This window comes from Neolamprologus multifasciatus, chromosome 7, assembly GCF_963576455.1.
Source record: "Neolamprologus multifasciatus chromosome 7, fNeoMul1.2, whole genome shotgun sequence".
NCBI lineage: Eukaryota > Metazoa > Chordata > Actinopteri > Cichliformes > Cichlidae > Neolamprologus > Neolamprologus multifasciatus.
In genome coordinates, this window is record NC_140445.1 from 7,202,002 (window position 1) to 7,218,999 (window position 16,998).

The 16,998-nt window shown below is 39.5% G+C and overlaps 1 protein-coding gene across 1 annotated transcript; it reads left to right on the forward strand.

Moving 5' to 3' along the window:
* The first annotated feature begins 328 nt into the window (after nucleotides 1-328).
* LOC146513659 (putative E3 ubiquitin-protein ligase HERC3) lies at nucleotides 329-13,269 on the forward strand. Its single transcript, XM_085165510.1, has 23 exons — nucleotides 329-4,224; nucleotides 4,321-4,441; nucleotides 4,655-4,731; nucleotides 5,662-5,883; nucleotides 5,981-6,072; nucleotides 6,319-6,449; nucleotides 6,565-6,689; nucleotides 6,775-6,848; nucleotides 6,928-7,043; nucleotides 7,154-7,213; nucleotides 7,429-7,534; nucleotides 8,111-8,306; nucleotides 8,420-8,568; nucleotides 8,681-8,797; nucleotides 8,985-9,083; nucleotides 10,130-10,285; nucleotides 10,376-10,516; nucleotides 10,621-10,790; nucleotides 10,966-11,029; nucleotides 11,119-11,189; nucleotides 11,286-11,469; nucleotides 11,590-11,689; nucleotides 12,873-13,269. The coding sequence occupies exons 1-23, from the start codon at nucleotides 3,999-4,001 to the stop codon at nucleotides 13,088-13,090; spliced, it is 3,015 nt and encodes a 1,004-aa protein (XP_085021636.1). The 5' UTR covers nucleotides 329-3,998; the 3' UTR covers nucleotides 13,091-13,269.
* Nucleotides 13,270-16,998: the final 3,729 nt, after the last annotated feature.

A 16,998-nucleotide genomic window follows, 5' to 3' on the forward strand; every position in this document is an offset into this window, starting at 1 on the left:
CTCTGCATGTCTTACACTTATGCACCTCCACAGAGTGCAAATGTCCAAATGACTACTGCATTGATACTACACATCAAACAAGGACAACGTTTCACACAATGACGTCAGTGTGTACTTAACCAATCCCTGCAAGCAAAAAGCTTCTGATTGTTCCAGACTCTCCATTTTCTCCTGCTCCTGGCTCAGTATCACTTTAATTTAAGTTGAAATCCTTAATAACCTCAGGCACACCGTCTATGATCACAGCAACCCCACCTGTTAAAAATGATTACACAGTATGAAGACTAACATAAATGAGCATAATAACACATTTTAGCTTAACTGTATTACTTACTATATCCTCCTGAGACCCAGTAATTCATTTTTGTGCACTGTAGTACACATTTAGTTTTTGCTTGTACCTCTCATACTCTACTTGCCACTCTTCTAAGTCCTGATGTTTCTTAGAGAGGACAACAGTACCTTTAAAATGATATCACATGTGTGGGGGTGTGGCCTTGCCAATTGTCTTTTTCCCACCTTTTCAAAATGGCTGGCATGCCCACAAGCACATTTTATGGGAGAAAGAAAGGTAAGCATGATATTTACATTTAAAATGTTTTTTAAAATTAGATTTTGATTAATTTTCAAAAATAAACATCTAGTAAATAATTTGAGGGTTTTTTAAGAATTAAGCTTATTTAGTTTCACAGAGGAAATGACTAATTTATTAATGTGTACTCTAGTGCACGTCGGGACTTTGTACTTATATTTATTTCACTTTTTCCTAGTAGACAACTCTTTGACAAAGGCAGAGAGAATTCTTAACAGAATAATTGAGGGAGATTCAAACATAGATTTTTCAGAAGATGAGAGTCATGTGAGCCAGATAGGAGAGGGTGAGAACCCAGGAGGAGCCACACAAAGATTATCGAGATGCAGTGGCAGATGTAATAGAGAAAAACACAGAGCCACCTGAAATCTGTCGTCCTATCTGGTCCAAAACCAACATGTAGGAGAATCTGGAATTTTTGATTTTGAGTTAAAAATAAAATATGGGTAAAATGCAGAAATGTTTTCCAGTAAAGTAAAAAAAAACAAGAGTCGCAATTATAGCTGAATCCATGACACCTGATTGTTTCTACAAGATCACGTCTTTGCTGAAAGTTGTCAATGATCTCAATGTGCCAAAAGAACTCACAGTATCTGGAGTTCAAGCTCCTCTTGGCTGAGAAACCAGGGACAAACATGTGAACAAGACCTGAATAATACCAGTAATGAAGAGTTCTCTCCAAAAATCAAGAAAAGGAAGCCCCAACCAGATGAGAGTGTAACAAAATATGGTTCACTCCACTTGCCTGAAATGGTTAACAGTCCAAGGCATTTCAGTTGTAGAATGGTTGGGTGCAACAGTAAAACATACAGTGGGGCAAAAAAGTATTTAGTCAGCCACCGATTGTGCAAGTTCCCCCACTTAAAATGATGACAGAGGTCAGTAATTTGCACCAGAGGTACACTTCAACTGTGAGAGACAGAATGTGAAAAAAAAATCCATGAATTCACATGGTAGGATTTGTAAAGAATTTATTCGTAAATCAGGGTGGAAAATAAGTATTTGGTCAATAACAAAAATACAACTCAATACTTTGTAACATAACCTTTGTTGGCAATAACAGAGGTCAAACGTTTACTATAGGTCTTTACCAGGTTTGCACACACAGTAGCTGGTATTTTGGCCCATTCCCCCATGCAGATCTTCTCAAGAGCAGTGATGTTTTGGGGCTGTCGCCGAGCCACACGGACTTTCAACTCCCGCCACAGATTTTCTATGGGGTTGAGGTCTGGAGACTGGCTAGGCCACTCCAGGACTTTCAAATGGTTCTTACGGAGCCACTCCTTTGTTGCCCGGGCGGTGTGTTTTGGATCATTGTCATGTTGGAAGACCCAGCCTCGTTTCATCTTCAAAGTTCTCACTGATGGAAGGAGGTTTTGGCTCAAAATCTCACGATACTTGGCCCCATTCATTCTGTCCTTAACACTGATCAGTCGTCCTGTCCCCTTGGCAGAAAAACAGCCCCATAGCATGATGTTTCCACCCCCATGCTTCACAGTAGGTATGGTGTTCTTGGGATGCAACTCAGTATTCTTCTTCCTCCAAACACGACGAGTTGAGTTTATACCAAAAAGTTTGGTTTGAAACTTTGGTTTCATCTGACCACATGACATTCTCCCAATCCTCTGCTGTATCATCCATGTGCTCTCTGGCAAACTTCAGACGGGCCTGGACATGCACTGGCTTCAGCAGCGGAACACGTCTGGCACTGCGGGATTTGATTCCCTGCCGTTGTAGTGTGTTACTGATGGTGACCTTTGTTACTTTGGTCCCAGCTCTCTGCAGGTCATTCACCAGGTCCCCCCGTGTGGTTCTGGGATCTTTGCTCACCGTTCTCATGATCATTTTGACCCCACGGGATGAGATCTTGCGTGGAGCCCCAGATCGAGGGAGATTATCAGTGGTCTTGTATGTCTTCCATTTTCTGATGATTGCTCCCACAGTTGATTTTTTCACACCAAGCTGCTTGCCTATTGTAGATTCACTCTTCCCAGTCTGGTGCAGGTCTACAATTCTTTTCCTGGTGTCCTTCGAAAGCTCTTTGGTCTTGGCCATGGCGGAGTTTGGAGTCTGACTGGTTGAGGCTGTGGACAGGTGTCTTTTATACAGATGATGAGGTCAAACAGGTGCCATTCATACAGGTAACGAGTGGGGGACAGAAAAGCTTCTTACAGAAGACGTTACAGGTCTGTGAGAGCCAGGGATTTTCCTTGTTTGAGGTGACCAAATACTTATTTTCCACCCTGATTTACGAATAAATTCTTTACAAATCCTACCATGTGAATTCATGGATTTTTTTTTCACATTCTGTCTCTCACAGTTGAAGTGTACCTCTGGTGCAAATTACTGACCTCTGTCATCATTTTAAGTGGGGGAACTTGCACAATCGGTGGCTGACTAAATACTTTTTTGCCCCACTGTATGTGAGATGTGGGAAGTGCCAAATGTTCCTTTGTGTCTCCAAATAAAAACATTACAGTACTTCCTCAGATATCATAAATGAATTGACTTTTGTGAAATAGAAAGCCCAGTGCAATCACTTGTTCCTGAACCAATGGCTTACAGCTAATGAAGTGTCAGTGACTTCTAAGTTGACCCATGATCTACATTTTTATGATATTGTTATATAAATAAGTTTTAATATCCTGCTTACAAAAATTTCAGTGGAGCATTTAATTTTCTTAAATAGCTCTTGAATTTTGTTAGTTTCACATTCGTGATCAATGAAGTCCCCTTGTGCACTGAAGTGCACATGTTGTAAAATTTAAATAAAATTAGTTAAAAACAATTTTGTTTTTGTAATGTGTTTTTTACCATCCCAACACTTGATTTATCTGAAAAAAATCAAAATCAAAATACTTTTTTTTCCCTGGGTCTCAGGAGGATATTTAGCCTACTTAGTGGGGGGATTGGAAAAGTTATATTCAAATAAAATACATTTCACGCTCACGTGATAATGTGCGTGCTGTAGTTTGTAGATTATTAAGTAAAAATGTGAGCCCAGCTGTCAGCATTATTAACATTTCCCACACTGTACCACGGAAACATACTCTTTACCACTGAGTTTGCTGGGATCTTTTATTATTTGTTTATTTATTTTCGAGTTTTCTTCACTCACTTTTTAAATACAACCTCTTCCTTAACAATCCTGAATCCTCCTCCTCTGCGTGTGAAACGAAACCCACATAACTACACAATTTTCGTTTTCGTTGTCTGACATATTTATCATCAGTTTCACTTTCGCTTTCCTTACTTTAACTGATCAGCTGACTCGTGTTATTGTTTCCTTTCGTCACGCTGTTCACGCCGTATTTAAGTTTTGTTTTCCAGGTAAGTTTCGTTTCTTGTTGACAGACTGCAGAGTGACACAGTGAGGATCAGCTGTTGCTCCTAAACACACGACAACATGTTTTCCTGGGGAGAGGACTGTCAGCGCGGCTTTTACGTGAAAGACGGCTCCGGTACCGACAGCACGACCACTGATGATGGAGTTCATTATTTAAACATCAGCCATCACATCGCGGATCTGTCTGCAGGTCGAAACGTGCTGGCTTTCGTTAAGAGCAACGGAAAGGCGTTTTTTATCCAAATAAACGAGAACAAGGATGGGAGAAGAGCGAGAGGCAGGCAGGGTGAGTATCGGTGTCACTAACAAGTTCACTCTCTGCTACATTTAACCGAACTGTGTCCACTCACACCTGCTGTGTTTGTGGCTCGTGAATCTGCAGAGTTTGTGAAACACAAAGAGAAGATAGAGGCTGTGAGTTGTGGCGATGATGTTGTCGCACTGCTGTCTGTGAGCGGCAAAGTTCTCTGTGTGGACACCAGACACCCACCTTTCACTCCCAGGTAACAGATACAGATTATGCTCCACAGGCTGGCATAAAAAGTCACATTATGTATTATTATTATTAGTAGCAGTAGGCAGGTAGGTAGGTAGCACCATTGTTAGTATTCCTAGTCCTAGGACCCTACAATGCCTATATTTGGATTTTGTATATATATATACACATATATGGCTTCTTTCAGCTCTGTTCTCTTCTTTTGCTCCGTCTTTTTCAGACCACTCGAAGCTTTTTCTAACATACACGTTTCTCAAGTTGCTTGTGGGAGTCAGCACTCTGTTGCACTCACCAAAGGTACAGTAGAGTTCTGCAAGTGCTACAAATGGACAAGTTAAAATGATTAAGACAGACTGAGTCAGCCCATCCGGCTTACATTCAATCACATTTGGTTGCACTTCATAATACACATGTAATTTTATATCATAGTCTGTTTTCATGTAGTTCATGTTACTTTGGCACATGTGTGTACAGACATGGGTGTAGCTCAGGTGGCAAAGCAGGTCAGCCACTAATCAGAAGGTCGGTGGTTCAATTCCAGGCTGCCTCCTGGCTGCATGCCAAATATCCTTGGGCAAGATACTAACCCCATATTTGCCTACTGGTGGTGGTCTGTGTCCGGCAGCCTCGCCTCTGTCAGTGCGCCCCAGGGTAGCTGTGGCTACAATGTAGCTTGCCATCGCCACCTGGGAGCCAGGTGAATGACTGAATCTAGTGTAAAGCGCTTTGGGGTCCTTAAGGACTAGAAAAGCGCTATACAAATGCAGGCCATTTACCATTTACAGATATGTATCCCTAATACATGCATACCTATCAAACAAACAAGGGATTGAAGTATCAGCTGAACCGTCAGCATATGTGTTTGGGCACTAAGATACGCTTATAAATTGGGATTGCAGCTGAGATTAATTTTTGTCCTCCATAAACATTATCCTTGATTTTCACACTTGACTCTCCATCAGGAATTTTCACATTATTAACATTGCACACCTGCATGTCTACATTTCTATTTAAAATGGAAATTTCTTGTGCATTATTTTATAGAAATGTAATCAACTTTCTTCAGCGTGACTTAGCTTCCTAAAGATTTATCTTTAGGAACTTTGGGATCTGCACCAGGATATAAAATTTTATTATATAAAAAGTTTTACTGCACACCCTCAGTTTGTGACCATCCAACTGATGGGCTTGTCATAACATTGATCACAAACTCATAAACTCCCACAGATGGTCAGCTGTATACGTGGGGTCAGGACTGCAGGGGCCAGCTGGGTCTGGGTACGAGGAAGTCTGTCTGCAGATCACCTCAACATGTGCCATCACTGTCAGTGATCCCCCTGATCCAGGTCGCTGCAGGAGGAGACCAGAGTTTCGCCCTCTCTGTCTCTGGAGGTGTTTTCAGCTGGGGGAGAAATGACTGTGGACAGCTCGGGCTGGGAGACACAAAAGGTACTGTGGCTTTACAATAAATGTCCTAACTTTATTGTATGTTAATGAGCATTATAATCTGGTAACATAATAACACTGACAAACCTTTTGCTTATAGACAGACACACACCAGCTCCTGTTCAGTGTTTGAATATGAAGAAAGCTCAGCGCATTTCCTGTGGAAAGTACCACACGGCCATTTTGACAAAGGTTAGACAACTGGAGCTTTTTAGTGCTCTCCTTTAAACTCTTCTTTGGTTTCTACCAGCTCCTAATGGAAAAATGTGGTTGCTAAATACTTCATTTGTCCATTGGTGTAAGCTGGTGCTGGGACAGCATGGGACAGTTTCTTTATCTGAGCCTTTTGCTACCTGCTGTATTGTAACAGTACAGTGAAGAAAAACAATAATAATGGCTGTGGGACTTTACACTGTGGTTGTGTGTTTGGCTCCTCAGCATGGTGCAGTGTTTACATTTGGCTCCGGTCAACACGGACAGCTCGGTCACAACTCACTACGCAACGAACTGCGTCCTCGACTTGTTGCGGAGCTCTGGGGGGCAAAGGTCACCAAGATTGCATGTGGAAGGTACGGCACACATATTGTCTAAATTTATGATGTAAACAGTGCTCAAAGAAAGCAGTTAGTAAAGTGTAACTATGGTTTTTAGGTCTAAATATTTAGTATATTATCATCTACACAGGAATCACACTTTGGTGCTGACTGAATCCAAGAAGGTCTACTCCTTTGGTTGTGAGGATCAAGGGCAGCTGGGACATCGAGAGGAGAGTAATCCATCTGTGCCGCTGCCTGTTCGACTGCCACATGGTAACTACACCTCTGTTATTAATGATTTAAGGATACAATGAATTTGCTGTATCTGAGAAAGAAATGTGTTTACCTGTCATTTCAGACACCGGTGAGCCCAAAATCATAAACATCTTCGCAGAAGATAACTGTTCATTTGCAAGATGCTTGTCTGATGAGGTACTGACACTAACACACAAAGTAAAGACCATGATGGAGGAGGTGTAAATATGTAAACAATCACTGCTTTCTTTCACAGGACATTCACAAGAGTTCAAAGACTGACTGTGGCATTGCATCACAACACTGTCTTGATGACATGGTTGACAAATGGATCTCTGAATGTGATTCAAAGCCATGGAAAAAGAAAAAACAGTACGTATGATGCACTGGCAGTCACAGCTTGTTGCCTGGTGTTTTATGGCTTCTGTGACTCAAATTATTAATGTTTACTGCAATGGAATGAAAACATTTAATCTTCACAGGGAAATCTACAGGGCATTTTCCTCTGCATCCTGTCTGAATAAAAGCTTCCTTGAGCAAAGGTAAATACAGAGTTTCTGTGCACCACATTCTTCCTTTTCTCATCTCAAAGGTGGGCTATCTAGTCTCTCGGGCCTGAAATAACTAAAGCATGGCTATAGTTGCATTATATATATATATATATATATATATATATATATATATATATATATATTAATTCATAGATAGATAGATAAGTGCAATACTTTGATATGGACTTTTTTCTTTTTCTTCTTAGCGGTGATAAACATTTCCAAACTTCACCAAAGTACCACGGCTTAAACCTGAACCATGCACAGCTTGCTTTCAAGAAACTGTTAACAAAGGAAAGTGCTCGGGCAAAGGTATGTTGCTAGAATACATAAGTAATCTGTAAGAAAAGTTATGCGTTTGTTTGTTTGTTCTTTTATAAATATCTTACTAATAATTTGAGAAATCTGTGTTTGTCCATAAATGCCTAGTAATATAAAGCTAAATCTGTACAGACGTGTCACACAGACACAAATATCTTCTAAGCGTCGATTGAGAAACTAATAAAATACTAGAATTTAATTTGATGAGCATCCAAATCAGAACTTCAGTTCCTCACTCGTGGTGTTCAGATGAGCGGTTCTTGAAAAAACTGCAACCGATATTCAGTTTGTTCTGCATGGCCACATTCTGATCAGTCATACACACATGACACATTTAGTGAACGTATCCTTATAGCTAACCCTTTAGACAACTTCAGATTGTAACTGGTTACACTCTCCCTGACCAGGCACTGCTCTTGTCTGTGTTAACAGAATAAGCTTCCTGACTTTTAAAGAATGACTAAATAGTCCTAGCATTTTTCCTCTGAACACCGTCGAACAAAAGCCACATTCAATGTACCTGGAGCTACCTGCTGTTCAGTGATTTTTGGAATCATCTTCAAACAGATCGAGGCTGCTGTGCTACACCTGCTCCCTTCCCTTGATCAGAAACCAGTTGGAGTGGAGGGGTTGAGAATCTACCTTCTTCTCAATGAGCTTCTGCATGCAATCCAGAAACAAACATGGCAACAGAGCACAGAGCTCGCTGAGGCGGTAGCTGGTGCAGTAGCAAGGTTGTCGAATGAAAGTCTTAAGATCATAGGTACTGTCACAGCTGTCTACATGATATCACAATACTCGTTTTAATCTGGAAGGTGACAAAGTGCTCAAAGTTTCATGGCATGTAGTTTTTATCTGTTCTCTGTTTTTCTTCAGGTGACTGGTGGTCCTCGCTGTCACCCTCCACCATGGTGCGATACGTTAAGGTGTGGAAGCAGGCCCTATCAGAGATCCTGTCCTTTAAACCTGTACCTCGCAACTCTGGAGTCAGACATCTGCTGCTAGTCCTCCAATATATGTACAATGTTAGTATAAATATCCTAAAACAGTCATTTTACTCCCTCTTAAGCCTTAATCTGTCAGTTATTTTACCTGAAAAAAAAAAAAGAAATTCAAAGTCAAATGTTTCCTTTAAAGGCCAACAGCAGGGTTGCAGAAACTCGAAGGATACCAGAAAGTGATTTTTGTGTGTCAGCTGATGAAGCATTCCTTTTTGAGGATTTGCAACATTGGCTTTTGCAGTCACAACAAAAGGTAAAATGTTCTGGTCTAAAGTAGTGTTTCTGTGTGTAATCTACTGTGTCATACTTTGTTATTCCATTATTCTAACCTTTGATTCCGTCCCTTTTAGTCAATGCCTAATGTTGATATTGATATTACAAAGAAATGATTTTCATTGGTTGGTAAACCTAAATGATCTATGTGGATTTTTCTATTTCAGTATGCAAATGCTGAGCCGCTCATCCTGTGCAAGTTCCCAATCGTGATGGATCTGCAATCGAAGAAAACAGTGTTTGACATGAATTCTGAATGCACTCAGGTAACTTAAGCCTGAACCAAGCAACTGCTTTATCTTCCACAAATTTGCTTTACACTACCTGCAGTATTAAAAAAAACAAAAAAAAAACAGGAGGAGTTATTTAATTAGTCATGTTGCGAAATCAGTTTTACCCCTGTTCTTTTATTCGTCGAAACTTCCAGAGACGGCACCGGAACTCAGTAGTCATTTTCACAAAACTTTTATTCATCTTTATTCATCTTCATTTAAGCATGCACTTCTAGAAGGGAAGACGAGGCCGGTGTGTCCCTCTGCAAAATCTTCACCCCTTTGTTAGTTACAGCCAGCTTTATAGAGGCGTCCCCATCATAAAACCCCCCTACGGTGTGCTGCAAACTCTGTGTCTGTGTCTATGTGAGTGCTCGTGTGTGACTGTGTACGCATACCTGTGTGTATGTGTGTGTGCACGTAAGTGAGTGTGCGTGACAGTTAAAACACTGTGGGTGTAGGTGACTCCCTAGAGGTCATAAAAAACCCATTTCCCTTCCAGACCACAGTTATCCAGGTCAAATGTTGAGACCCCCACCCAAACATTCTCTGGGGAATTTCCTCTCAGGATTAACTCCTCTCTGTTTTACTTTCACAGTTCAACTGGGGAGGGTCTCCTATACTCTGCTCCTAAATTCAGGACACCATCAGGCCTTTATTACATTGAGGGCAGTGTCAATGTCTCTACAATAATTCTACATTCTATGTTAACACATTTCTAAACTCTAAAATAAGCTAAACATTTCTACAGTCAGCAGCCTGATAACCTGAGCAGTGCTTAAATGAGACAGATTATTCATCAGGTGACTGGAAGTGTGTCAAATGATAATATTGTTCTTCAATTATGAAACTATCAGCAAATTTAGTCCCAGTAATCTTGTGAGGCAGTAGTCATTGTTATTATGGATTACTGTGCTGCCCCCCAGTGCACAGCAAAATAAATGCCATTATACGAAGTAAGACTTACTGTATTCAATAAAATGTCATTCAAGGAGAAAAATAATTTTTTAACAATATTTTATTTTTTATCTCTATTGTAGAGACAGCACCAGGTGGCTTTTGGTTGGCCTGATAAATTGAATCCTCTGTCAAATCCAAATTTTTTTGAACTGCGGCTGCAGCGTGCGTCACTTTTCGAAGGCACCTTCAGAGAGCTGGAAGCTGCTCCTCACAGCGCCTGCAAGAAGCCACTTGTGGTGAATATTTTCCCCTGATGATTAAAGTATATCCAGACTCTTCTGCAACTGTTCTCATCAAAAACTTCCGCAACTCTTATATTTTCGCAGGTCTATTTTGATGAGGATCCAAACATCAAAGATGTCTACAAACGAGACCTTTTTCACCACCTGTTTCGTAAAATGGTGTCAGAAGAATCTGGGATGTTCATGCTCAATGACTCCAAAACCCTGGCATGGTTTCCCTCCAATGTAAGACTTTAAAACTGAACCCACCAACTGTATAAAATTGGTTAAAGGATTAAAGTTTTAACAATAAGCAATAATAGAACCAAAGTGAACTTTTATTAATGCAGGCAACAGAGGAGAGCAAGAGAAACTTCTTCCTGTTTGGACTACTGTGTGGCTTGGCCTTGTACAACCAGTGTATCATACACTTACCATTCCCACTGGTTCTGTTCAAGAAGCTACTCAGTTTAGAGCCGACACTGGAGGATATGATGGAGTTCAGCCCGACTGTTGGACGGTAAGTTTCCATTTCATTTCAGTAACACATGCTGCTGCTGGTCCCACAACCTGGCCCCGGACAAGCAGAAGAAAATGTATTTCAAGTTGTGGTGGTTACAGTAACTTGTGACTGCTGTAAAATGTACATAGTTGAACTTCTTTTATTACAACTTTTTGTTTGAATTTACTTAAAGGAATCTGCAGACCATCTTAAACTATGAAGATGATGTTCTGGATAATCTCTACATGGACTTTTTGGTATGTGTTTTACTATAGAAGATGATCAGTAATCTGTCTCATTCTCAGGTTTTGCAGCTAAACTCATCTGATTTATAACTAATTTACAGATAAACTGGGATGGAATAGATGTTGACCTGGATCCTCAAACTCCTGGAAAGCCACTGACAAGTCAAAATAAGTAAGCATATAAAACATGAAGTGTTTGTGAGGTTCGTCTGCAGCGGCTCTGTCTTGGTGAAATATTTGCTGATTTAAAATTTTCCCTACTAATCAGGAAGGAGTTTGTGGAGGCCTATGTGAATCATGCCTTCAACACATCAGTGGAGAGTCTGTTCCAGGAGTTCAAGCGAGGCTTCTTCCTGGTGTGTGACCAGGATTTGGTGAGGCTGTTTCGACCAGAGGAGCTGCAGGGAGTGCTGGTCGGCCAGGACGTGTATGACTGGGAAAAGTTTAAACAGGTACAGTCAGCCAAACAGACACAGGCTGTAGTTTCACAGCTGCAACATAATACCTGTGTACTGTATATGTGCCTGACTTTATCAACTCATTTGCAAACAAATAATTTTCACTGTCTACAGAACACAGTTTATGAGTTGGAGCATGTTCGCCATTCCACCATAAAGATGTTTTGGGAGGTGTTTGACGAACTAACTGAAGAGCAGAGGAAAGATTTCCTTCGTAAGTACTTGACAAATTTCTACAGCTTTTCACTGTTGAAATCTTCCCTGTGATATGTTATTAAAATGTGAATTATTAAGGACTTGTGGTATGTACAGTGTTGTGTAAAAGTATTTGCCTGCTTCATAGTCAAAGTTAAATCTTTGACATGATCTAAAACAGACATGACAAAGGACCGTGGGAAGATCCAGACAATTTCTACACAAGGTATTTAGAAAAGGGGGAAACAGCTCATAGACACAGCAGGAAGAGACAAGGGAATCTAAACTAGACACAGTGCAAACAAGGCAAAGGACTAACAAAAATGAAAAAAGTCATAAAGCGAGTAACTAAACACAAGGGAAGCACGATAAATAAAAAGAAAGCTAGAATACAACAAACTTTAACTGGAAACAGAAGCCAGATAAGCAAATAAAGAAGGTGTAAAACTAGAAACACTAAACTAAGAGGAAAACTAAGGCTCTCAAAATCAAACAGATAAACACTGAGGAATCACAACTAACTTGACACAAAGGGATACAAGACAAACAAATAGACCAGCTCAGACACAGGGACATGAAGGGCACAAGAAATACAATATATAATGAACAGAATTAGATGTGAAACCAAAACCCAGAGTTGTGAATGCAAAGAAACAAATCACAAAATGCTGTAAAAAGACAAAACTCTGGGTCCTATATGCCAAGACCCTAGCAGCCAGTTAGTGCATAAACACTTGATCACAGTTCTTGCTGCCAAGGGATTAGTGGGCAGTCACATAGGGGTCAGGTAGGTCTGAATAATCTTTTCCCTTAAAAATGAAATCATCATTTAAAAACTGTGTATTTATTAGTTTACATAAAAGTGAGACAAACATGAAAAAAAGACTGCCTTACAAAGACTGTACGGAAATGATGAGCAGCTCCATCTTCTTGATACATTCTGAGAATCTTTTGGATGTTGATTAGCATTGTCACAAAACACTGATATTGATTACCAACTAACCAGATTGAATTTATTTAAACTCATCTTGTAAACAGTTTTACATTTCTACTTACAGTCTGTTCTATTCTGTTCTATACTGTAACCATTCTAGTCTATTTGAATGAAGTGGCTAGGTCAGAAGAAACCCTATGTACTTATTGTAACAAGATTTGTTACAATAAGTTTGTAATAAGATTTTCCTTCCATTGTTGTTCTTCAGGGTTCCTGACTGGTTATAGAAGAGCTCCAATTCTTGGCATGGACCAGGTCCATATGGAGGTTCGGGTTAAGCAAATTCAGAGCGGCACCTGTGATCAGCACTTCCCTGAGGCCCTGACATGTCACTCTATTCTGAATCTGCCTTTTTACTCAACTAAGGAGATCCTGCGAGACAGACTGACAGAGGCCCTGCTAGCAGATACTGAATTCACACTGTGATGGTGGATCGTATGCAGCTCTAAAGGAGCGTGCACTGTGTCTGAGCCGAGGAGGAGGGATGAGATTTATTTTTACTCTTGGAACTCATCTTTTTTTTCCTGTGGTACCTCAGGATAATTTACACTGTGTATTACAATAATATTACACTATAGCAAAGATTTCTGTAAGATTTCTTTTTTCTTTTTTTTTTTTAAATTCAACATTCCTACATAAGATGGCTGTGTAACAGCATCAGCATCATAAGGCACTTTAGAATTATCTAACGTTTCTTAATATGTCATAATTTATCCAATAATTTAAATGATTCCAATGAATCAAATCTAATTTTTATGCTCAAAGATGAACAGAATAATTTATTACTTGTTATAAACATCTGACTATGTGTAATACAATGTAAAGTATCACTTCTGTATTATTTATCACTGTATTCTTTGTGTTTTATTTAATTCTAGTGGGGTTGGATTATTACCAGTTATAAATATTTAACAAATGTAACATTGGTTATGTGTTTGAACAATAAAAATGTGTATTTTACACTAAACATTGCTTACCTGGTGTCAGTAAATCACTGAACACTGCAGTCTGAGGTTTCCTTCACACTATTTAAAGTAGAAATCATAATCAAGTGCAGATTTTATTTGATAATATTAGTATCTCAGACCATTGCCCACGCTATGTTTCTGTATACTTATGTCAAAGAGAAGAAAAGTTACTATGCAGTCCAGAGACTCTGCTAGAGCGCCATACAACCACCAGATGGATCCAGAGTTAAACCCAGTGGCTTCATTTGTTTTAACATTATTTGTCGACTTGAACAGACGCACCAATAAGCTGCTAATTCAAATCCAAGTTGAAGGAAAATCTTTACAGAGTCTAGGAACCTGAAGCCACCTGAAATGACATGAAAAAAGACAGCAATCACTTTCAGTTTAACCTTTTTTGTTATTTCCTGCCTCTTTTGAGCTAAAAGAGGCCACCCAAACACGTGAGATATCATTGGAAAGCCAAGGATATCCTCTATTGAGCACAACGGGACTTAGTAGGGCAGCTCAATAAGTTCAAAAGATGTAAAATGTCCATTGCAGAGGACATAAAAAATACACTGCATCTTAGGATCTCACATGATTCTGAAAGAGGAATAATAGTGTAACCCTGATGTAACAATAGTGCTGCTTGAATCACATGCTTTTGGGGGGTTTTGCAGAAAGAAAGAAAGAAAGAAAGAAAGAAAGAAAGAAAGAAAGAAACCACTAGATGTCCCCACTATTCTGCTGGTTGGCTGTCTGGTTCGATGAAACAAAGAACAGCTAGGATGAGATCATCTTGCAGACAAATGCAGCTTTGCAGAGTAACAATGCTTCACATTCAAAACCAAACACAACAAAAAAACATCAAATAAAATCTTCATTCAAGAATGAAAATATCTTACACACCAGTTCAAATTAACATATACCTTTAAACTTATATTTATGCATGACATCATTAATAATACTATTTGGATTCTTTAAAGAGACAGCACAGATTTTCTTTCTGAATAAGGAAAATTATAAATTGAGACTTTTTTAAAAATGTCAGTGGATCTGTTGTTTTCATGTTGACTGTGACAACAATTTCTATTCTTGGACTTGGAGAGTAGCTTTTCTAAAATAATCCTTATTTATGTTAAACTGCAATCTTATACTCTTTCTGAAAGAAACCATTTAAAGGTTTTGGCTCTTCCCTTCCTGAGGGGACAGCCTTCTACTGAATGGCTTCTCCTCGCAAACAGAAAATTTGAACATCAAATCAGCTCAGTGTTCACAGTCAAAGCTGTGTGCCTCAGATGACGACGACACCAGCTCCCAGCAAAATGAAAGAGATCCAAGATAATAAAAAATAGAGCTCTTGCCTCACATTGTTTAACATAAACTGGCCTAATTGCTTGAAACTAACTATCACATTTAATGTGATCATCCATTATTGTAGCAAATGACAGAAAACAAGAAAAAGAAGAATAGGTCAGCTTTAAGCCCTGATTTCCCTTGAGGCTTTCTGAGTCACTCTGTGTGATTTCCGGTCAAATGAATAAAGTCATATGGTCACGGGAAGACAACTGGTCAGGGGATCAGTGGGACAGATCTGCTACAAAAAAGGACTGCAGGGAGACAGAAAGTGACCACAAAGAAAAAACTAATGCCATAAAAAAAAAGAGGCAAAAAAACAATCACAAATGCAAAACAATTCACACAGATACATAAATTGCCCTACAAAGAGACACAAAACTCTCCTAAATACATGCAAATACAAAAATATTGCAAAGAATTCTGACTTATTTTAGGTTGGAAGGGCCAAGGCAGTAGGACACATCTGCTAAACAATCAGTAAACTATATTTCCAAAACTATTCACACATATTCAAGATTCAAGGACTTTATTGTCAGTATAATATACACAGTATACAGCATACCGAAATGCCGTTTCACCCCAATGCTCATCTATGTGTTTATGGACCTTGCTTTGTGCACTGGTGTGCAGTCTTGTTGAAACAGGAAGGGGCCATCCCCAAACTGGGAGCATCAAATTGTGCAAAATGTCTTAGTACACTGAAGCATTAAGAGTTCCTTTCACTGGAACTAAGGGGCCGAACCCAACTCTTGAATAACAACCCCACACCACAATGCCCACTCACCAAACTTTATACTTGGCACAGTGCAGTCAGAGAGTAGGGGAGACCGGGGATAGTTGTAACGTGGGTCAGTTGTAACACTTCCAATATGTCCAATCAGGGCTAAGTTTCAAATGATGTGACTCATCCTGTGCATGCCCAATTCATTTCTGCTATCACATGTGAAAAATCAGCACATTTGGTCAAACACAGACAATTTAACATGAAAAAAAGTAATTTGTATACCAAAAAGTAAGTTTTTCTACTTTATTTCAATTTCTAATAGCATTATCTGCTTTGCAGTTAAACTCATCAAACTTAAATTATGTTATTTGTATGTCTATGGGGATATATTCTGTGTAGGTCTTTAGTGCTAATGTTTTAGCCGTTAGCTGTAATGTTAGCTAGTTCATGGCTATAGGAGTCTGGGTCAGTTGTAACAGCAACAGTCTGGGTTAGTTGTAACAATAATGCAGATGTTACAACTTACCACACTATTACTTTAACTTATATTAAACAAGCTACATTTTTTCAGCTTCATTGTTATGTTCATTGGTGCAAGAGTTGTAGGTTATAATGCCCACTGAGCCAATGAGGCCAAACTCAAGGAAGACCAACCAAAATTAATGAAATATTCAGTTGCAGAAAATTCCATAATTTGTCTTTTTTGGGGGGTTGGAATATGTTCAAAAGCTAGATTTCTGCATTCTGTCACACACACACACACAGCTACATAAATGGCTCTAAGTGCATTCATGTGTTGAATAAACAAAGATTACATGTTAATGTTTTGTTAGTACCCTTATTTCATTGTGTTACATTTCACCCCAGGATATGTTACAACTAACCCAGACTATGGGGTTAATTGTAACATTTCACTCTTTGTGTTTGAGACCATACCATGCAATGGGTAATTGTGCTGCAGAGAAAATAGCTGCACTATTTAATAGCCGAGACATGTAAAAACTTTGCATTACCTTTTGAATCCACTACCTTAAAAGAGCTCTAATTTACAGACAGAAATGTCAAAAATGTTACAACTATCCCTGGTCTCCCCTACTGTTCTCCTGGCAACCGCCAAGCCCTGACTCATCCATTGGACTGCCAGACAGAGAAGTGTGATTCATCACCCCAGAGAACACATCTCCACTCCTAGAGCCCAGTGGTTGCGTGCTTTACGCCACTGCATCCGACGCTTTGAATTGGGTTTGATGATGGTCATGATGATCTCATGACCTGGATGCAGCTGGTTGGCCATGGCTCAC

Coding starts and splice junctions, on each gene's coding strand:
- LOC146513659 (XM_085165510.1), top strand. CDS start 3,999: ATGTTTTCCTGGGGAGAGGACTGTCAGCGCGGCTTTTACGTGAAAGAC. Junction 6,849..6,927: donor CAAGATGCTTGTCTGATGAG/GTACTGACACTA, acceptor TTTCTTTCACAG/GACATTCACAAGAGTTCAAA. Junction 10,286..10,375: donor CCTGCAAGAAGCCACTTGTG/GTGAATATTTTC, acceptor ATATTTTCGCAG/GTCTATTTTGATGAGGATCC.